The sequence below is a fragment of the Lontra canadensis genome, unplaced genomic scaffold (assembly GCF_010015895.1).
Source record: "Lontra canadensis isolate GAN:19392208 unplaced genomic scaffold, GSC_riverotter_1.0 scaffold27, whole genome shotgun sequence".
Taxonomy (NCBI): Eukaryota; Metazoa; Chordata; class Mammalia; order Carnivora; family Mustelidae; genus Lontra; species Lontra canadensis.
In genome coordinates, this window is record NW_022631021.1 from 1,787,767 (window position 1) to 1,810,753 (window position 22,987).

The window sequence follows — 22,987 nt, forward strand, 5'->3', positions numbered from 1 at the left end:
CAGGACTGTGCCAGGGGCTCTAAAGATTAGTTGGAGGCCATGGTTTCAAGACACAGGTCACCCATCCCTGTAGGTGACCTGCCTCAGGGCCAGTCCCCTTTCCCTGCCCACAGATTTGGTGGGCCCCAAGCAAAGGGTCACAGGGTATCCATTGGTGAGGGCTTTCAGTTGTACCAGTGTTTTAATAGGAATCTCATATGAGGCAAAAAACCCTCTGAGGCCCCAGAAGAATGTAGTCTGGTGGTAGATTTCCAGGCAAGCTGGGGAAAGACAGTGTAGGGTAGGCAAGTGGTCCTTTGTCTTCAGTCCGGATGGCTGGCTCTAGTTTTTTTTTTTTTTTTTTTAAGATTTTATTTATTTATCAGACAGAGATCACAAGTAGGCAGAGAGGAAGGCAGAGAGAGAGAGAGGAGGATGCAGGCTCCCCGTGGAGCAGAAAGCCCGATGTGGGGCTCGATCCCAGGACCCTGGGATCATGACCTGAGCTGAAGGCAGAGGCTTTAACCCACAGAGCCACCCAGGCACCCCGGCTGGCTCTAGTTCTGCCATTGATGAGCAGTGATTTAATTCTCCTGTGCTTTGCTTTCCATGTGTGCAGAATGACAGGTGGATCCCTGAGACCAGCCCTGCTTCAGAATTCTTGGGGTTTCCTCTGTCGGGTGTAGGACAAGGTGGAGGGCTGCTGACCTGCCCTCTCTTCTCTGCTTCCTCCACAGATGAGTACCTCAGAGTCCTCAACGTCGGTGTCGCAGAAGTGAAGAAATCCTTCCTGGGGCCCTTGTCGCCATCCTGCAAGATGGTGCAGATGATGCGACAGTTTCTGTACAGGGTCCTGCCGGAGGACTCCTACAAGGCCGCCACAGGGAAGCTCCACGTGTCCCTAACCCGGTTCACAGATGGAGAGAGTGTCGTGGTTTCAGAGTACACATCCAAGGAAGAGCTCATTGAGGCAAGGGGCGAGGCCCAGGGTGCAGGGGTGAGGCCCTGGGGTGGGGGCAGGGCCCGGGTATTGTAGTAGAGGAGTGTGGGGGCGGACCAGGGAGTAGATCCCAGTTTGTGGAACCAGCCCTTCATTCTGTCCCTTCTCTCCCAATGGCTCTTGATAAAAAGACTGAATTATCACCAAATGCGTTATCACATAGGGAGCTCTGTGCACCATTCTGTGCTCATTAATATAAATCTTAGTTGTGAGTTATTATTGTTGGCAAGTGCTGTGGATATGCCCAGTTTTCTTTCAGGACAAAAGTGTTAAGTGGCATGACCTTCCCTCCCATATCCCCACTCGCCTCTTCTCTCCCGAATACAAGACACTTGCCATGCAGCCTCACAGCCCCATGCAGGCATGACCATGATCCTGGGGCTGGGGGAATGAATGGGCAGTAGGCACGGACACCTCCTCAACTTACCTCATGTCCCTCTGCATTTTTTAGCACTCAGCTCTTTGAGACTTTTCTCTCCCTTCTACCTCCTGTCAGCTTCTGCTCTTACTTCTGCCAACCAGAGCAAACCACACACAAAACAGACCTCTGGACCTTTGTACTTGCCGTGACTTCTGCCTGGAAAGCCCTTCCCTCCTTCCCAGCTCACTTCACGGGCTTGACAAGACTAGTCACTCTGCCTGGGAACTTCCCTTCAATATCTGCCTGTCCCACACTCTCCTGGGTTGGGTGCTCCTCCTTAGAGGCCGCAATGCCCACGTTCACCTCTATCCTAGCCCCTGTCACCCTGTGTACCATCACCTTCTTCCTTACTCTCCCCTGTCGAGCATTCCCAAGTGGGCGCATCTCACTCTCCTTTGGTCCCAGAGCCTGGCCCTGGCCACACACACATTAATGGCTGTTGAATTCCGCTAGATTCATGGAGATATGGTGCCAGAAGGGACCCTGGAGGTCACTGAGGCTGCCTTATCTCTTTACAGCTAGGACATGGGTCCAGACTACCAAGTAGGTTAACAAGGACCCAGCTCTTTGGGGCCAGGCCAGGAATTGAACTTGGGGCTCGGCTCCCCAGGGCAGTGCCTCCGCCTTGGATTTAAGAAGGACCAGGTTGGTGGTGCCCCAGAGGCCTGCTGGTGAGCCCTCCCCACCCAGCCACAAGAGCCTCACTCTCCTCGGGTTCTCTCCCTACAGGCCCTCTACTGCGGCTGCTTTGTCCCTGTGTACTGTGGTCTCATCCCCCCAACTTACCGTGGCGTGGTGAGTTCTTCAGTATGGGAGAGGGTGAGCAGCGACCTGGGAGTGCCCTGTGGCCCACATCTGGGAGAGTAGAGGGGTGGTCTTAGAATTCAGTGGGAAGACCAAGAGGTGGTAATATTCTTGTGTTTTTCTACTTAGAATTCCCAGTAGAGATGGATTTCTGGGGCTTTCAGATGAACTTTCCTTCCATACACTGGGCTTCTCTCTGGGCCCACCAACCCAATACTGAGCCTGGCTAGTCAAGACTCCATAGCCTTGCTGGAATTTACCGTACTTGACAGAGAGCATAGAATACAGACCCTGTGACAGTGGTACCCGGAACCGTGAATGATGGCGACCTTTAAAGTCATCTAGGCTAATGCACTTGAATCACCGGTTGAGGAGGGGGAAGGTCTTGTAAAACAATGCAAGTTCTGATCCCCTAGGCCTAGAGCGGAGCCAGAGACTCTGCCTATCTCCAACCAGCTTTGGCTAGGGCTGCTGGTCCTCAGACCGTGCTCTGAGTACGTGTATCTAACACATGCCCCTTCCTCATTTTATATAGAAAGAAAATGAGAAAATGAGTCCAGAAATCAGGATTCTGGACTCCTGAATCCTGGATCCTCTAGGAGATGGAGCACATACTGCTCATGTCACCCGTGTGCTTCTCAGGCACCCCAGAGAGTTAGAACCTCAGAATCTGTGGTCCTTTGTTCACAGCTGAGGCAACAGAAGCCCCAAGAGGGAAGGGCTATGTGGTGGCTGGTGGCCAGACCATGGTTGGGGGTGTTCTGGAAAGTGCTGAGGATACCCGACCTCAACAGAGGGGGACAGTTTGGACTCACAGCAGTCTGGAAGAGGGGATAGTGCCCAACCTGCTCAGATCCACCATGGGTTCACCTTCTGGAAAGACCATGGGAACAGGCTCTATTCCCCCTGCCCTGCTTTTAGCAGTTGAGTGGCTGAGGAAGGGCAGCTGGGATGGGGGAGCATGTGCTCCTGCTTTATCCAGAGTATGAATGCCCCTCCCTCCCCTGGCTCAGAACCTTCAAGATGGCTGAGGGGAGGCAGTGTAGGGACAGAGCCTTGGGCTGGGAGTTCAGGGGCCACTGTGGACACACCATGCACCCACCTGGACCTTGCTCTCCAGGCTTGTCCCAAGGGACCCATTTCCTTGGTGGACTCCCTGAATAGGGAAGAGGACCTCTCTGAGCCCATTAGCATTTACGACTCTGTCCCACCCACCCATAGCGTTACATCGACGGGGGCTTCACGGGCATGCAGCCCTGCTCTTTCTGGACCGATGCCATTACCATCTCCACCTTCAGCGGGCAGCAAGACATCTGCCCCCGGGACTGCCCTGCCATCTTCCATGACTTCCGCATGTTCAACTGCTCCTTCCAGTTCTCCCTGGAGAACATCGCCAGGATGACCCATGCCCTGTTCCCGCCGGACCTACTGGTGAGACGAGGGGCCTGGAAGGAAGGGGAACTGGGGGAAGCTGACAGGGCCTGTGGGAGCCAATGGGATCTATGCAGTTCCATCCGTGCCTCCTTAGACTTCCTCCTAAACCTGCATCCTGGATTTGTGCCTAACTAGCTGTGTGACCTTGAATGAGGCCCTTAAGTGCTCCCAGCCTCAGTTTTCTCCCCTGTAAAAGGAGATGATGACAGAACTGCTGATAGGACATTACTGGAACTTTCCCACTCTGACGTGCAATGTAGGCTTCAGCAACCATGGCCCACGGGCCAAATCCAGCCAGTGGCTTGTGTTTTGGGGTTTGTTTTCAATTTTATTTTACTTTTTAAAAAATATTTTATTTTATTTCTTTTGATAGAAAGACAGCACGAGTGAGGGGGAGGGGCACAGAGAGAGGGAGAAGCAGACTCCCCACTGAGCACTGAGCCAAGAGCCTGACTCGGGCGGGGCTCAATCCCAGCACCCCGAGATCATAACCTTTCCAAAACTGCTCTAAAAAAATTAAGTCTATATGTCTTTACAAAATGCATGTCTTTCTTTGGCACGAAGTGTGATCCTGGGAGTAGGCAACAAGTTTTACTCATTTCTTTGACTACATTCACTATGTCTACAAAAGACTTTGCTTATAGAAGGTTCTCAACAATTGTTGTTTGAATGATAACTCCTCTAAGCCAGTTTTGTGACTTACAGTCTAATTATTATTTACAAAACTCATAATCAAAACACTATTATGCTTAGTCAGGCAATGGATACACAAGATATTTTATTAATGTGATTGACTCTTTGTTTTCCAACTACGTTAGGAATTCCAGCATCTGCCTTACACTAATTTATTGGTAAAGAGTATGACTATTTACTCTCATAAAAGCAATCCACCAACAGGCAGTTCAAGAAAGACAGAATAAATACATTGTATTCATCAGAGCCTCTCGAACTTGACTTTCTGCTCACCATCAGTGCTTGACTTTCATTCTCAAGGTGGTTTGTTTCTATATAGCCTGTGAGCTCAGAATGGGCTCTCCATTTTTTAGATGGTTGTAGAAGTAGGAGAAAGAGAGGGAAAAGAAGAGGAAGAAGGAAAAGGAGGACGAGAAGGAAGAGGGAAGAAGAAGATGAAGGAGGAGGAGAAGGAGGAGGAAGACAAGAACAAGAAGAACAAGAAGAATGAGAAGAAAAGACAGAGACTATCTGTGGTGTTCAAAACCCCAAATATTACTCTCTGGCCCTTTATGGAAAAGCTTTGTGAGCAATATCTCATGAAACCCTCTAGCATCCTTTGCAATAGATACGACCATTGTTCCCATTTTACAGGTGAAGAAACTGAGGACGTGAGAGGTTACAGCCATAGAGCCGCACAGCTAAAAAATAACAGCACTGGGATTTAAACTCGGCTCTTCATATGGCCCTCGTGCACCTTTTCTGGTTCTACTACAAACATCTCACCCTCTCCTGCCCAGGGGAAGCTGATGATCAGCTGTAAATTATTTAACACATTAATGACCCGCCACATTAATGGACACAAGATCATAACTGCTCCCCACTTCTTAGCAGATAGTGAGGGATGGGACACTGGATGGGTTCATTTTAAAAATCCATTGAATAAAGATCAAAGGCAATGAAAGGAGCTGCTCTGGGGTAGGGGACCTCAGCTCTCTCCATTGCTGCAGCCTTTGTCATTGTCCTGCTCTCCCCCCTTGCAGATCCTGCACAACTATTACTACCGAGGTTATGAAGACACCGTTTCTTATTTGAGGCGACTGAGTAAGTACGAGGTGGGACCATTCTCTGGACAAGGTTGGGGGATGGGAGGAGCAGGAGAGAAGGATGGAAGGAATGTGGGTTCTGGAGGCAATTAGGCCTGGGCCATGATTCTCATCCCCCTTGGCTGTGTGAACTCAGGGAAATCACCTGCCCTCTCTGTCTTGGTTCCTAATCTGTAAAAAAGGTAAATCTTGGTTCCTGACACCTACTAACTGTGTGATCTTGAACCAGGGATTCATCTCCTGGGACCTCGGTTTTCTCATCTGTATAATAGGGCTGATCATGGAACCCACCTCAGAATTTTATTCCTGGACACAGTCAATCCAGCCCACTGACCCTCTGATCTAGGAGACAGGGCCCTCCTCTCGCCTTTCTGCTGGACAGACTCCTCCTGACCCTGACTCTACTTGAATAGCTCCCCACCTCCTACACATTTACATGGGTGACAGCTGTGAAAATTAAGCTCCAAGTGCCCAAAAGGGGGACCACGTGAGGAGTGTCAGTGGGGGGTAGGGATGAGGTCTCACCTACGGAGTCTCAGGAAGAGGAGGGGCTGTCAAGGGCCTGAGGTCCTTTCCACCCCCAGCTGGGAAGCCCCTTCACTCTTTCCTCAGTTGTGGTGTATACTGGGGACATGGGGTTGGAGGATCCCCTGATTTGAAACCGGGACTTGGGACATAATCCTTGCCTCAGAAGACCCCTCTGCACCTGGCTGCCTGGTTACCAAATGTCCCTGTCTCTCTCCTAGAACTTCTTTCTCTTTCTCTCAGGGCAAGCCCGGGGCGGGGGGGGGGGGGGGTGTCAGTGGGTGGGTAAGTTACAAAGTGCCTTGCTTTAGCATCTCTGGTCTTTCCCAGCGATGTCTCGTGCTTCCCCACCCTTCCCCCTTAAGTTGATGTGGACGCCGTTGTATAAATGACAGTTTTAAACCCAAGGGTGAGACTCTAATAGGAGCATTTTGGCATCTGCTGAAGAATCAGGGCAGTGTATGGAGGATGGTGGGTTTTTTCAGGGCCCTAGAATCACTCCAAGCAGGAACTGACCCAACTCATAAGGAAGAAGCTGGCTACCAGCTATTTTCGATTCCCCTTCCAAATTGCCAGTGTTTGCATGGCTCTCTCAGCGCAGGTTCCTTCAGCCCCACCCCTAAATCCTCTTGGGTTTGGTAGGACTGGATTTTCCTCTCCGCACCAGATGCAAGCAGAAGGTATGACGCATCCTGAGAAATTGCGGCTGGTGCCCAGAGCCACACTCTTAATTCCCACCTGCCATCTGGGAACAGAAAAACGGGAGTCCGCTCCAGCCTCCTACCCTACTGCTTTCTGGATGGGGGTCAGCTCTGGCAGAAGGCCACACCTGCAAGATGTCACCCTGAATTCTTCAGCTCACATCCTGGCATCCCCCTTTTCTGCCCTTCTCAGGACTCACATCTGCCTAATTATTCCTGCTGCCAGGCGAGCTTCTCCCTCCACCCTTGGCCTCCCCAGGCAGCAGCCTCCTGCCAAAGGGAAGGGCACTGCTTGCTGGTATGCTTGAAAATCCACATTCCCCACACAGACATGTGGATGTGGGCGTTGAGTGAGGTTGGAGCTCAAAGGATGTCATGTCTAAAATTATCCATCTGGCATCCAGGCGTGCCTGGCCAGACCTTCCTTCCTCCTTCTCTTCCCTCCCTTCCCTTCCTCCCTCTCCCCCCTTCCTTCCTTCCTTCCTTCCTTCCTTCCTTCCTGGCATTCTTCCTTCTCTTGCACCCTTCCTCGCTCACACAATTTGTTAAGTTCCCGCTCTCTCACTTTCACACACACACACACACCTGTGAAATCAACACCACAATCAAGAGAGTGAACCATTATCCATCATGCCCAAGGTCGTCTTCATGCTCCTTTGTGACCCTTCCCACTTTCCCTCAGTGCCCCCAATCTACTTTCTGTCATTCTAGAAATTTCCAGTATGGACTTACAGTATGGGCTTGATTTTGTCTGCATTCTTTCACTCAGTATAATCATGCTGAGATTCATCATGTTATTGCGTGTATAAATAGTTCATTCCTTTCTACATTCCACTCCATCTATGAAAACCCCACAGTTCATTTCTCCACTCACCCATTAATGGACATCTAGTTGGTATCCAGTTTGAGCTATTATGTATAAAGCTGCTGTGAATACTCATGGAGTCTTTGTATGAACTTATGCTTTCCTTTCTCTTGAGTAAATACTGAGGAGTGGAATGTTTAGATGGTATGGTGGATGTACATTTAACCTATACTTATGTAATATACAATTATATATATATATGTATAATTAGGGTAAAACACATAACATAAAATTTACCATCTTAAGCAGTTTTTAAAGACTTTTTATTTTTAAGTGATCTCTACGCCTCATGTGGAGCTCAAACTCACAACCCTGAGATCAAGAGTTTCACGCTCTTTCAACTGAGCCAGCCAAGTGTTCCACCATCTTAACCATTTTTAAGTGTACAGTTCAGTTGTGTTAAGTATATTTACACTGTACAACCAATCTCCAGGACTTTTTCCTCTTGCAAAACTGAGACTCTATACCCATCACTCAGTGATTCCACGTTTCTCCTTTTCCTAGGCCCTGGCTACCACCACTCTATTTTCTACTTCTAGGAGATGGACTATTCAGATACCTCATATCAATGGAACCACACAGTACTTGACTTTTTGTGACTGGTGTATTTTGCTATCATAATGTCCTCCAGGCTTATCCATTTTGTAGCATGTGACATACACCTGTGTGCATACCGCATTTTCTTTACTGAAGAACAATTTGAATTGTTTCTTCTTCTTAGCTCAGGTTTCCAAATGTCTTATTTTCAATTCTTTGGGATATATACTAAGGGCATATACCCAGAAGGTATGTTTAACTTTTTAAGAAACTGCCAAATTATTTTTTGAAGTGGTTGTACCATTTTACGTTCTCATCAGCAATGCATAAGAGTTCCAGTTTCTTCATATTATCACCAACACTTGAAATGGTCAGTCTTCCTAATTACAGCCATGTGAATAGTTGTGTGATGGCATCTGATTGTGATTTTAATTTGTATTTACTAAATGACTAATAATGTTGAGCAGCTTTTCATATGCTTATTTGCCATCTATATATCATCTTTGTTGAAGGGTTCAATTCTTTTGATCATTTCCCACCCAGACCTATAATAAGCTTTATTTTTAAGAATAATTTTAGATTTACAGAAAAAAATGTGAAAATAGCATGAAGAGCTTCTATGTACTCCACATTCCGTATTATTATGTTTTATATTTGTTAGAAGTTATAGTATGGTACATATAAAATTCGGTACATAGTCTAGTGTAGTGTTGACAATTAATGTACTAATGTTGGTTATTATTAACTGAAGTCTGTATATTCAGATTTCCTTTGGCCATTGAGAGCTCTTTCAGTGGGCTCTTTTTTTTTTTTTAAGGTTTTATTTATTTATTTGACAGAGAGAGATCGGGGCAGGCAGAGAGAGAAGGGGAAGCAGGGTCCCCATTGAGCAGAGACCCCGACACGGGGCTCGATCCCAGGGCCCTGAGATCATGACCTGAGCCGAAGGCAGAGGTTTAACCTACTGAGCCACCCATGCACCCCTCAGTGGGCTCTTTTGCCCAGCTTAAAAATTGAGTCATTTTCTTATTTAAGAGCTTTTATGTATTCTTGATAAATGCCCTTTATCTGAAATATGATTTGCAAATATTTTCTCTCGGTCTGTGATTTCTTTTTTCAGTTCTTTAACAGTCTCCTAAAAAGGAGTTTTCAATTTTGATGGGGCCCATATTATTAATTTGCTTTCTTTATGGATAATGCTTTTGGTGTCTTATCTAAGAAATCTTTGCTTTACTCAAGATCACAAAAAGGTTTTTCCTATGTTTCCTTCTAGAAGTTTTATAGCTTTTTGTTTTTTTATTGTGTCTATATTTTATTTTGAGTTAGTTTTTGAATATGGTTCAAGATATAAAACAAAGTTTTTTTTTTTCTTTTCATTTAGATGACTACCTGTTCCAGCATTGTTTGTTTAAAAGACTATGCTTTCTCTGTTGAGTAAAGTCAGTTGTCTCTGTATGTCTCAGGTCTATTTATAGACCTTTTGTTTTGTTCAATTGATCTATTTCTCTGTCTCTACATCAATATCATACTGTCTTTATCCCTGAAGCTTTATCGTAAATCTTGATACCAGGCAGTCTTAGTTTTCCATCTTTGTTCCTTTTTTTTCTTTAAAAGTTGTTTAGGCTATTCCAGGTCCTTTATAATTCCATATGAATTTTAGAATTAGCTTGTGAGTTTCTACATAAAATGTGATTGTGCTGTATTTGTCCTGGCAACATAGTCTCTCCTCCTCTGCAATCACCACCTTAAGACTTCCCCTCTCCCTGATCACCAGGAGAAGGCCTTTCCTCCAAACAACTTCACAGAGAAACACAAAGCCAACAGAGGGAAGTTCTCTCAACTTTGCACTACCAAATATTCAAACTCAGCCTGCTCTGTCTCTCTCCTTCTTAGAACATTAAAGGAAGCAACCCTTTTCTTGCCTAGAGCCCACCCCCTACCTGTGCTCAGACCCCTTCCCACCTCAGCACTCTTGAATTATCCATTATTTCATCTCTCTTTTATATATCCAATCCCCATTTCTCAAATGGATCCTTACCCTAGTCTACCCGAGTCTTGCCCATTTTAGAATCTTGGCCTGGGTTCCCCTCTCCCCCTCCTCACTCAGTCCTGGCTCCCTCCTCTTCTCACTCTGCTTTTTCTCCCTAGGCAAACTCCTCCATGACCACCTTCACAGCTTCAATGACCATCCATAGATGGATTCCCAAATGTACACCTCTAACCCTCAACTCTTCTCTGAGATCCAATCCATATATCTGAGTGCCCACACTTTTCATCTCTCCTTGGATATCTCTAAGTACCCCTAAAATTCACATATCCTCAAACAAACTTTAACCTGTGCCCTCCTCACTGCTCCCCTAACCCATCCCCTCCCTGTTCACCCTGTCAACACCAGCATTCACCTGGTTGTGCAAGCCAGCTCCCTCCTCTCTTCCCCCCAGTCAATCCATTGCCAGTTCTCATTTATTTTACCTCCTAAATAGAATCTTCTAGTTCTTTCTCTCTCCTTCCAGGTGCAAGCCCTAAACACCTCTCCACCACAGCCTTACACATTTTCCTGGGTCCTCTAGGCCCTTCTCAGCGAGTCTCCACACAGCAGTCACAGTGATCTTGTCAAAGCCAGAGACAGTGCAGCAGCCCCATTGCCTGTAGGTCTTTCATGGTCTCTGTGAAAATCAAGGGCCCTCAATGGTTTCTACAAGTATGGTTGGGCTCCAGTGGCCTCCTCAGCCCCATCTCCCACCACATGCCCCCACCCCTGCTCCAACCACACTGACCTTTCAGGCCTTCCTCATTCTCCCTCAAACCTGTGGCATCTGTGTGTGCTGTTTCTACTGTCTGAAATGCTCCTCCCCATCCCACACCAACACCCCCTGGACCCTCACTCACCCTTCAGATCTCAGTGCAAATGTTGCTCCCTCAGGGAAACCCTCCTGAAGAAGTCCTCCCTGCTTCTCTCTCTCCTAACATCATGTTCCTTTTTCACCCAGAACTTGTCCTGGTTAAAATGAGATTATTTGGATAATCAATGCCTGCCCCCAAGCCAGACTGTAAGCTCCAAGAGGCCAAGAACCATCACACCTGTTTTTGTCTCCCTCACTCCTCAGTACCTGGTATAATGCCTGGTACATATAGTTGCTCAATTAACATCCGTCGAATAAGTGAATCAATACACAATCAAATACTCAATATAAATTTGATTAAGTAAAGAAAGGCCATTAAAAAGCACTAATCCTGCTTATGAAAATAACTTGGGAAATCACTTTTTGAAAATGCCATGCTGATGCCAGGGGCTAGTAATGCCACCGGTGACTCAATGCCATTGTTTTCCTAGATGCTGCTTACCTCAATTCTCCCTCCAAGAGAGTGATGTTCCCCCGTGTGGAAGTATACAGCAATATAGAACTTGCCCTTGGCAGTGAGTGCCCTGAACGCAGTCAATCAAGCCTCCAAACAGAGCAAGAAGAATCCATACAACCTCACACACAGTGGGCTCCTGAAAGGGAAGGAAAGAGCTGCCACAGTCCACTTGTGTCCTCACCTGTGCAGACACCTGAATCCACACATGAGTGGCCTGTAGAATCACCTGTTTCACCACTTGTCTCTTCATTTGAGCAGTCACATGCATCTCCACTGGCCTCCTCACCATCACATTCTCCAGCTGACTTGCCCCCTGTATCACTCCCAGCTGTGCCCTTAACACTCAGCTCCACACCTGCACTGTCTCATATATCACCACCACAGCAGAGGGTACAAATGACTGGATCACCGCCAAGATCCCCACCCTCCCAGTCATCTCTGTCACTCAGGCCATCCCTGGGGTCTTCATCTATGGGGACATCTCAAACACTGCCCCTGTGTTCTCCTTCAGTGTCACCTGCACAGCCACCTGTGGAGGAACTGGGCCCAGAACAGTCCCAAGGTATGGACCCTTCTGGCTTCTCCCACCTTCCTTATGTCTGGAGCCCCTCAGCAAGTGTGCCACAACATGGGAGTTGATAACCATTGCGTTATTATTTTTTTAATTATGTTCAGTTAGCCAGCATATAGTACATCATTAGTTTGTGTGTGTGTGTTAAGTTAGTCACCATAAAATACATCATTAGTTTTGATGCAGTGTTCCAAGATTCATTGTTGTACATCATTAGTTTTTGATGTAGTGTTCAACAACTCATTAGTTGCCCCCAACCAATTCGTTGGGGAGTGGGGGTGCATTGGTGAAGTCAGCAGTTAGTTTTAGCCGTTCTACCTGTTTTGAGGATAGGCCACCACAAGGGGGGGGGCAGTGTTCTTGACCTTTGTTCTTATCTTTTCGTCCACTGATTGCCAAAGGTTGGTCTCTGACCTACAGCAAACTCTACACCTGGGGATTTGTTAGGAATGAAAATTCTTTGGCCCTACCACAGACCTACTAACTCAGGGGGGTGGGACCCAGCTATCTATCTTTTTATAAGCCCTCTGGGGGGTTCTTTTGAGAGCTGTGATTGAGAACTACTGTACCAGAAGTTTTTTGTTATTGTAATAACTGCTCTTCCAGGGCAGAGCTACTCCAAGAGTGCTCCGTGAGCCAATGCTGGTTCCCAAACTATTTGTTACTAATTCACAATGAACTGAGTACAGAGGTTGAAAGTAAGCATTTAGAAATGTTTACAGCCATAACATCCAAGAGCTTGGTCATTTTCCTACTAAGTCCTTGTATTGTATGTCACAAAAGTACTAGTCCATTTGGATTCCAAAAAAAGATTTTAAAAAGACGGTTCTTTAAAACTGGTATTGTCTACAGATAGTTTGAGAAGCACTGCTCTAGAGGCTTCAAAGCTAAACAGCTCTCAGCTCCTCACTATCAGGAAATCTCCCCTGCAGCCGAGGGGATGACAGAGATACTAACCTTAAAAACACAGCACAAATTATTAAGTACTACATTACTAGCAAACACAGAGTGTTGGAAGTACTCATAGAGATTAAGATCACTTCTCTCTCGGGGGTTAAGAAAGCCTTTTTGGAGGTGACAGATGAGTTGAAATGGGCAAGATTTTGCCACCTTACTCTTGTCTCCTCTATTTTTACTTTTGACTATAGCTCCTCTTGCCTCTTCAAATCTGAAAGATGCCATGCCTTTGGTTAATGTGAAGAAAGCCACCAGCAAGCCTCACATAATGTAAGTTTCTCCTTAACTAGGGACACATTCTTTCCTTTGGCTGGGGGAGGAGGGCCCAGCTAAGGGAAATTTTCCTTCTTTTTAGCTGCCATAGCAACACTGGGATCCTTTTCTGGTTTGTGTGATTACAGTCCACCCCTTTATACTTCTCTCGTCTTTAGTGGGGGCAATGAATGGGAAATGAGCTATTTGTGCTCACAGTGTCATTCTCATCAGCTCCTTCCTGTACTCACTGGGGAATGTCCCTTCTCTGAGTGCAGTGGGAGAACGTACACCCCCACCTCCCATGTCTTACTCTCTGATGGTGTCTCAGTTTAAGGGAGCTAGCAGGCATGCTGCATCCTAGCCTGAAGTAGGCTATTTCCTGGGCTGAATGAATTGTGGGACTCTGTCAAAGGCCTCCTTTAATACAAATTATTTTCTACCAGTGCAATAAGCAGGCTAATATTCCTATGTTATAGATTGTCCCCAGAAAGTCTTTTTTTTATAATACTTATCAATTGTCTGGGTTGTGTGACATGTTCTCCATTACTTACCTTCACAGTCATTCTGAGAGGGCCTGAAGATTGGTTGTTGTTGTTTTTTAAAGATTTATTTAGTTTTATTTTTTTAGATAGCACATGAGCACGGGGGTGGGGAAGCGTGGGGGGGTTTGTAGGGGCAGAGAGAGAGGGAGAGTGAGTCCTAAGCAGACTCTGCAATGAGTGCAGAGCCCCATGTGGGGCCCAGTCTCATGACCCTGAGATCAGGACCTGAGCCGAAACCAAGAGTTGGAGGCTCAACCGACTGTGCTGCCCAGGTACCCCAGGACTGGTATTTTTTTAAGTTCTTTGGGGGTCACATTACCCAGGCTCCCTTTGCTGGCTTCTTGCCAGTTGGGCTAGCCAATGGAAGACACCAGCAGGAGATCAGAAGGTGGGTTAAAGAGTATCTCTCCCCTCCTCAACCTCATCCCTCCTGCCTTGGGGCAGTTCTGGTGGTGGCTGGGGTTCTCCATGGCCACAGTGGCACCTATTGGCAGAGCAGGTCCTTTTGATGTTCCAACTCTATATCATATCAAATATATCAAAACATACCTGGTTCTCACATTAAGTACAATTTTAATTATAAAACTTTTTGAAAGCGTTTTCATGAAATTAAAAATTTTGTGCTTGGGCATATACTATGCATTTTGTTCACAGGGTTTAAACTTTATTGCATTGACTTATAACTTAAAAAAGTTCAGTTGAGTTTCAGTTGACTCATTAGCATGACGTTACTTAGATAAATGGTCATTGATTATAAAAACAAATGCTTGTTGTGGGAAGTCTGGGGCTCAGCCAGGGTTAAAAGACATAGCATTGCAGGGTGCCTGGGTGGCTCAGTGGGTTAAAGCCTCTGCCTTCGGCTCAGGTCATGATCTCAGGGTCCTGGGATCGAGCCCTGCATCAGGCTCTCTGCTTGGCAGGGAGCCTGCTTCCTCCTCTCTTTCTCTGCCTTCCTCTCTGCCTACTTGTAATCTCTGCCTGTCAAATAAATAAATAAAATCTTAAAAAAAAAAAAAAGACATAGCATTGGTACGTCTATCTTGTGAGCTGGAGCAGGGCCCTGATAGTGGAGGACACAGGACAGGTCATTAACAAACTATTTACTTCATCTGTTGCCCAGGGGGAACCCTGCTGAAGACTCCAATTGGATGAGCAAGATGTTTAAGAAGAACAAACAAAAGACAAATAGCACCAGAATAAGCTTCCCAAGACATCCACGATCCAAAAAAACAGGCGGCAAAGTGCAGTGAGCATGATTAATGTTTCTCAAGTTCCATGGGGAGTAAAAGCTCTGGGAAGAGTCTGCAGGAAGATTACAAGGGGTAAAGGAAGAGTCAGTAGGAGCGGGTGTTAGGAGCTGGACTTTGGAATCAGACCCACCCAGCATATATTCCCTTCTCTGCCGTAATCTTACTCAGTGATCATGCTTAGGACATGTGATCTTTCTAAGCCTCTATTTCCTGATCTGTAAAACAGGGATAATATTGTGAAGGTTTAATGAGGCCAACACGTAAATTGTTTTGCAGAATGCACGATGTGTAATTAACACTCAATGATTTGGTAGATATTAGTGTTATATGCAGAGATTAACTAGGACTTCTCAGCTTCTGAATAGACCTCTATTTAAAAACCAAACTAGACAGATGTGTGACCTTGTGACCCTCAAGAGATCCAAACTGTTGCCAAGGTACAACTAAAAGTCCTTACCAATGTAAGCTGCTTGTAGCTTTTGGTTATTTTACATTGTTATTGAGTCCATCAGTTTTAACTTTTATTGAGCACCTAATGAGTACCACCAACTCTTCTGGGCTCTAGAGAAAGCAAATTGAACTCAATCCTCAATTTTTTTTTTAAGATGTTATTTATTTATTTGAGACAGAGTGAGAGAGATCACAGAGGGCGGGGGAGAAGCAGATTCCTTGCTGAGCAGAGAGCCTGATGCAGGGCTCGATCCTAGGACCCTGAGATTATGACCTGAGCCGAAGGCAGATGCTTAACCTACTGAGCCACCCCAGGCACCCCTCAATCCCCAACTTTTAAGAGTTTACCCCAAAATTGAACTTTAGACCAAAGACAAGAACCAAGTCTTAATTTTTTACTGAACTACTTTTTTAAAGGGACATGCATACATACATACACATTTACAGTTGAAAAATGCCAGCTTCAAACACAAACCAAGCCAGGAGTCATCAACAACGATTTTACTGGATTATCAAAATATTCTCCGACTGGAACAGACCCACACAGCTATCTACTTTGCTTCAAGCCTCCATTGGTCAGAAAAATGCCCAAATCATTCTAAGTGACATCCTTCCATGTTGTTCCTATCCTAGGTGGGCAGAGAGATGTATCAGACAGATGAGGGTCAGAGTCTCACCCCAGCAGCCACAGGCCCACTTTGAGGTCTGGGCAAGTAGGTACTTGGTGCGTTGAGGGAAGCAGTATGGTGGGAAGGAGATTCTCAGAGCTGCCGTAGGAAGTGGGGCAGATGCATGTGTCAAGTTTTGGATTAAATGATGGGGAGGGAAGGTGCCCATCCTGTAATCCAGAGGGCAGTTGGCAGTCCCCTTGGGGTCATGCAATTAGTGAATCCTGGGATTAGTCTCGCTCTGTTCCTTGGTCTCCAGCCCCAAGACTTCTTTGACTTTTGAGTGTCCGTATCTCTGTCTCTAGGAGCTCAAGGTCAAGTTTGGTCAGGAGAACACAGGCAGGTCTGCTGTGGGGGTGAGGAAACTTCCCTGGGGCTGGGAGTGCCATCTGGAAGCCAGGCCCAGGCTCGAGTCCCTTCATTCCGGGGCCAGGCCTCCACCTGTGCATCGGAGTGGTGGAACTGCAATTCAGCCAAAGCTACCTTGGTCAATAAACTTCTAGGAATCAAGGTACTTTATACAGAAGCAGGCTGTGATAAAAACAAATAAAACAACATTCACAGCTGTGGGAAACCCTGTTGTCAGTAGGTCACACATGCCATCTGTGGTGTTCCTTTATAGAACAGATTATGAAACTGCCTGGAAGCAGTTTACCAGTTAATGTTCTTAAGCAATTCCATGCAAATTCACTGCTCTGAGCTTCAAACACCAGGGTAGAGGGTAGAAAAGAGAAGCTCAGAAAGGTTAGGCATAGAGAAAGAGAGATCCAGAAAGAGAGAAAATCTGCTCATTTCCTAACAGTACAATCACAAGAGACACTGTCACATCCATCGGCTAGTCCTGTGCAACTCCTGGACCCCAACAGATATTCCTCCCAATAAAGAGGAAAGAAGTGAGAATAAAAGCTACAGGGTAGGGGCGCCTGGGTGGCTCAGTGGGTTAAGCCTCCACCTTTGGCTCAGGTCATGATCCCAGGGTCCTGGGATCAAGCCCCGCATCGGGCTCTCTGCTTGGCGGGGAGCCTGCTTCCTCCTCTCTCTCTGCCTGCCTCCCTGCCTACTTGTGATCTCTCTATCAAATAAATAAATAAAATCTTAAAAAAAAAACAACTATAGGGTAGAAGTTCCATACATCAATATCTTTCTCTCCTTCTCTTTCTCTCTCCTTGTGTGTTTCTTAAAGATTTTATGTTTTTATTTATTTATGCATCCATTCATTCATTTGCGGGAGAGAGAGAGAGAAAACCATTGAAGTGGAGGAGCAGAGGGAGAAGGAGAGATTCTCAGGTAGACCCCATGCTGAGCGCGGAGCCTGATGCCGAGCTCAATGCAGGGTTCTCTCTCACTACCCTGAGATCACAACTTGAGCCAAAATCAAGAGTTGGACATTTAACTGATGGAACCACCCAGGAGCCCCTCCCTCTGTGTTTTTTAAATCAGATGTTCAAAATCATACTCTGATCCTGGTTGTATTAGTCAGTAATTTCTGTTTGGTACTACATAACAAAATCCCCCGCATCTCAGTGGATTCCAGAACACATGTTTCTTTTACTCTGTCAGAGTTCTGTGGGTTGTCGGGATAGCTCTGCTTAGGCTACAGGTTGGGGTTGAGTCTGCTCCCTGTCCCTTTCATTCCAGGACCAACAGATATGCCAAATATGCTCTGCCCCTGAACCATGGCTAGATATGTGTGTCAGCCTGGCTTTCCCCTGCTAGCCTTGGCTCTCAGATATGTGTGTCAGCCTGACTTTTCTCTGCTAGCCTTGGCTCTCCTCCCGTAAGAGTTCTGTGGTCATCTGATTCAGGTTGTGTAACTGGCCTGTAAATGGCAAGACAGATTGAGAAATTCAGCGACTGCCTACAGGCTCCACATGGGAAAGGGGGAGGTCCCTCTTGCTAATTACTACTCAGATCCTCTCAACAGCCGCCAAGTCTGTCAGACTCCTCTGATTTCTACCATTTCTGTAGCTAGAGAGCTCCTCCTTTGAGTTACTTTGGAATTTCCCCCTATTCGAATGGGAATGTAATGATAATAGCTAAAACTTACTGAGTAGTTATTATGATCCAGGCATAGAGGCACAGAGAGGGTGAGCAACATGCCCAAAGTCACAGAGTAGGGAGATGGCAGAGCCAGGATCTGAATCCAAGTTGTCTGTCACCAATGTCTTGGTGTCAAGCACTAAGGAATATGGCCTCCCGGGGTAAAAGGAGCCCTGGAGTGAATCAGACATCACAGGCTCTAGTCTACTTTGTCTGGGCAGGGAGAAGCCTGGGGGTGCACTTACAGGTGCACGGGCAGACATGGCAGGGATAGGGCAGGCTGGCTTGGGGACCATGCTAACAAAGCTGGACTTTTTGGTGCTGGGGAGTCATTACAGGGTTTAAACAGAATGACACAGTCAGAGTTGAAAACTGTCCAAGAATGGACAGGTCCGCAGGCCAGCATTTCTCTGAGGTGCAGTCTGCAGGAGACTTCCTGCAATTTCCTTGAGAGGGCCAATGACTGGCCAGGGTCACACAGCAGGTGGAAGAGGCCTTGAAACATGAGGCTTCCCACTGTCCCCTTTTTGTCTCATTTCTCCTCACATGTGCTTTCTTGGCATCTTACATCCAGGTCTGCTCCCTGCCCACTCGACTTCTCTCTTCTCTCCACTTCGGAGACAGTTTGGGTCACCTACAGGCCTCACCCCAGCTGGATCCAGGAATACAGCGACCCTGAGGTGTGGAACTTCCCAGGATGACCCTGGGAGCCAGACACTACCTGCTCTGTGCCCAGATGTTGCAGTGACCTCTGAGCTCCACCCACCCAGTTTCCTTTCTGACCCCACCCATCTCTTCCTGGTCATAGTGGGGGCCAACACGAGCCCATATATTGCTTTGTGCACTAAGAAAACAGTACCCTTTCCTGGAGAACTTGATTGCCAGCTCCTGGAAGACTGTGATAACATACTGATTTTGTTAAAACAGTTGACTGCCACCTGCTAGACATCTGTATGAATGGTTTACAAAGACACCAAACTGTACAAATAACCTGTGGCATAAATATTTCTGTGAGATGCCTCCCCTCTGTATTGGCAGGGTCTCCTTGTGCAGTCTGCAGTTTACACAACCACACTCAGCACGCAAGAGGTCACTCTACTTCCTTCCTCTTCCTGAAAAACCAAATATTAATCAGACTTTTGTAAAATGAATAACATTTCAAACACTCTTTTTTCAACTCCTGCTCTGCAGATGAAATTCTCCATTTGCAAAAACAAGCAAACAAACAAAAAAACCCTTGTATAATAAAGTGGGATTTGCTAACTGATTTTTTGATATAAATTGAGATTTCCAACTTCCACACATCCAATTGGCTAGAATGGGGCCTGGCTCCTTGCTTGGGGCTGCCTGACATATAGGAAGCTGTGAGGGATGTTCTCAGTGGAAATAAGGGGAGGAAAGTCCTCGATGAGGGACTTGGAAATGATGACTCTCTGTCCTTTTTCTAGGAAGCTGTGAACCAAGAGAGAACTTGAGCTGGAGTGGGAGAGAATGTGATGACCCCAAGGTAGAGCCTTCTCCGCAAGGCTCTCAGATGCATCCTCCTTACCCTAGGCCTTTTGGGGACCAGGTGTTGCCCACTACCAAGCCTGTTGGTGTGGAGGTCCTGCTTCCCTTGGGCAAGCACCTCTTTGCCTAGACATCCTCTCAGCTTCTCAGTGGACCTCCGGCCCTTCCACTACTCTGCTCTGGACAGACAGATGGACACCAGCATGGATGGGCTCTGAAGAGCCCACAGTATTTCCTCCTCCTGGCTGGCTGAGCTCTGGGCCTTCCTTCCTCTTCTTTGAGAGGGACTGCATCCATCCTGGCATCCCAGGATCTAGTCTCCAGGTTGAACACTTGGTGGGGGGGCAGTGCACTTTCCTCTCTTGTGTGGTGTCAAGAGACCAAGTTCTTTTGTTTTGTTTTGTTTTGTTTTGAATTCTCCTAGTGGACCAAAGGCTTGATCTGCAACCACTGGACTCTTGGCAGCTCACCGGAATCCCTTGCAGGGCCCATCAGGCATGAGGTCCTTCAAAGCTCCCCAAGGCTCGCGGTTGCTGCCATGTTGAGCAGGCTGCCCTGTGCTCCTGTGAGTCCCGCTGTGGTCGTGGAGGAAACAGGAGGCCAGATATCCCTTCCCTCTCCATCTCCCAGTAGGAGGGCGGCACGAGGGCCGAATCGAATCGTTCTGCTCTTCATGCCTCAATGAAAACATTCTGTGAGAAAGACACCCTCTGCCTCAATTTTTCCAGTCCACCCAGGAAAAAAACAAAAAACAAAAAACAAAAAAAGAGCCCCACTGCTTGCTGGAGTGCGGATAACCTCCAGCCCTGGTCAGGCCCAGCAAGGAAGCCCGGGCTGCCCACAGACCTCAGATGTATTTGCTTAGCAAATCCTGGAATGCAAGACCCAGAGGACTGGGGTATAAGAGAGCCCTGAGCTGGGTTGGGGCCTCTGGGAGATGCATGCAAATGTTAGCCAGGCAGTGCGGGAGGCTGTGCCAAGGGGGCCTGGTGGAACCTACATTAAGGGGACCATGTCAGGGTGCAGGAGTCCACACAGGCACCCTTCAGAAGGTTCTGCCTGGAAGATCCTAACTGATGTGGAAAACAAAGACAAGAGAAAAAATTAAATTTCCTTATTGCTGACAGCCCACTGACAAGTCCTTGAAATGGGCAGAATGACCTCCCGCTGGGAGCTTAGTTGCCTCAATATTGACACTTCCCTAAGGGCAAAGGACAATCCTACCCCAGCCCCCCAGGATCCTGTCAGTCTGCTTTACCATTTAAAAATTCCTGTGGAAACTTCCTTTTCTCTACCCCCAAGATACAAGTTGGCAATCATCCTCCAAAATATGGCCCACTGATCTGCATGTGAAGGGGCTCATGACAGAGTTTCTCCTAAACAGTAATAAGTGACCTTTTCCTAACCATAGCCAGCCCCCTCTAGCCCCCTCAGTATCCTGGAAACCTTGTTTCCAAAATACTCTGGAGGCCTGTGCTGTCCCTAAAACCCTCCCAACTCGAAAGTATATCCTCAGTCACCCTTCACAATCCCAGGGCAGCCTTTTCTGCTCACAGGTCCTGTCCCCGTGCTTCAATAAAACCACCGTTTTTGCACTGAAGACGCCCCAAGAATTCTTTCTCGGCCGTCAGCTCCAAACCCCATTTCCTACATTACTAACTAACTGTACCTTTGAGAGGCTGAAAAGAATCAAATCTCGGGTGTTCCTACACCCTCCGCCTTCTCTGACACTCTGATTCTGTGGCCCAGACCAGTCAGGGGGATCAGCCTGGGGGCCACATGGGTGGGGAGAGACCAGTCCCACCCAGAGGGGTCCTCCTGGCTGCGGTCTCCCGGCTTTCCTCCCAGGAGTGGTCTTGTGGTTTGCCGGTGGCTGCAGGCCCTAAGGCCTTGAGCCCTGTGAACGGGATCAGGGAGGCATCTGGAATCTTATTCCCTGGTGCTCAAGGGGGAATGGAACATAACAGTCATTGTCATTCTAACTTAAAGCCTGTGTTTAAAGCCCAGATGTTGTTATGTTACAGTTATAGATATTGATAAATCCCCCTGTATATTTTCCTTCCTTTTGCTTATTTCCCTTTTCCCCATGACAAGGTAATTAAGAGAACTCTTCTTGCATTAGTTCCAGGGTTGCTAGATAAAATACAGGACACTGCGTTAAATGTGAATTTCAGATAAACAATGACTCATTTAGTATAAGGATGGCCCCAGTATTGCTATTATTTGTTGTGTCTCTGAAATTCACATTTAACTAGGCCACCCATATTTTTATTTGCTAAATTTGGCAACTCTAATTAGCTCTTCTCTCCTTATAATGCCTTTTTTTTTTTTTAAGCCAATACTAGTGGATTGTTTTTGTTTTTGTTTTTGTTTTAACGTGCCAGTCACTGTACTCTGAACTTGGAGGTCTCACTGGTGCAGAGGCCAAGGGCAGAACATTCTCTGGTCTTCCAAACAAGCATATCCGAACGACCTCTACCTCTGTGTAACTCAGCTCACATCCCAAACTAACCAGGTCTTGGCAGACCCCATTATCTCTGACTTACTCACTTAGCCTCCTGACTTCTCAGGGTCAGAGATCAAATTAATTATGCCCTGATGGCACTTACCGTCCTTTTCAAAGCCTTTCAAAGCAGCAGGGACTCCCACGTACCTCGGTGCTCTTGAGAACTTCTGTGATGTGAGTCGAGGGACCCCTGCCCACCTTTGCACAATGATGTCCCCACCACCAAAATCCTGTAATGAGTGAGGTCCATGAACTCCCCGAGGGTGGGGATGGTGCCTTTTACACGTATGTATTGCACAGAGCTAGATCAGACCAGGCACATAGTAAATGTTCAATAAATATTGGTTGAGTGAATGAACTAGTGGATTAGATAGTTTGGGAAGGCACTAAATGGATTCTGGGAGCTGGAACCTGGCCTGGTTCTGTCTATAGGTGGCCATGTGACCTTGAGCGGGCTGCTTGCTCTTTCTGGTCCGTGAAGTGAGGTGCTGCCCTCTTCTGCCCTCCTCAGAGCATTACAGTGAGCCTTCAAGGTTTGGGAGCGGAGAGATGGTTGGGAAAGAAGCCGATCTATGTACCACCTTCCCCTGGAAGCCTCTGGAAGAACTCACGTGTTACCTGAGAGTCAGGGGAGGAGGTCTTTAAAGCCTTTTAGCAGAGACCACATTCTCTGGACCAAAATCTAGACACAGTATTCTGTCCATTTTTTACCCCAGTTCTGAGTGACAGTTTGGGCACCAAAATTAGGGACTTCATAAAACAGACGATGTAGAATCAAGACTGACCCAGATGTTCCTGGATGTACAATTAACTGTCATCTTAACAGTCACAGAGT

The 22,987-nt window shown here is 46.9% G+C and overlaps 1 protein-coding gene across 5 annotated transcripts in view; it reads left to right on the top strand.

The window, feature by feature from the left end:
- Positions 1 to 20,131, top strand: part of PNPLA1 (patatin like phospholipase domain containing 1) — a 48,425-nt gene extending 28,294 nt beyond the window's left edge. For 4 of the 5 annotated variants that reach the window (XM_032864347.1, XM_032864345.1, XM_032864348.1 and 1 more), the window contains 9 exons: positions 717 to 949; positions 2,130 to 2,195; positions 3,426 to 3,635; positions 5,354 to 5,414; positions 11,379 to 11,966; positions 13,124 to 13,202; positions 14,850 to 14,975; positions 18,712 to 18,817; positions 19,586 to 20,047. In XM_032864347.1, coding sequence (XP_032720238.1) covers positions 717 to 949; positions 2,130 to 2,195; positions 3,426 to 3,635; positions 5,354 to 5,414; positions 11,379 to 11,966; positions 13,124 to 13,202; positions 14,850 to 14,975; positions 18,712 to 18,817; positions 19,586 to 19,612 — 1,496 coding nt within the window. In that variant the 3' untranslated portion in view covers positions 19,613 to 20,047. Of the gene's footprint in view, positions 1 to 716; positions 950 to 2,129; positions 2,196 to 3,425; positions 3,636 to 5,353; positions 5,415 to 11,378; positions 11,967 to 13,123; positions 13,203 to 14,849; positions 14,976 to 18,711; positions 18,818 to 19,585; positions 20,048 to 20,070 lie in introns of those variants that run through there. The other variant, XM_032864346.1, reaches the window with a different exon arrangement.
- The last annotated feature ends 2,856 nt before the right edge of the window (positions 20,132 to 22,987 follow it).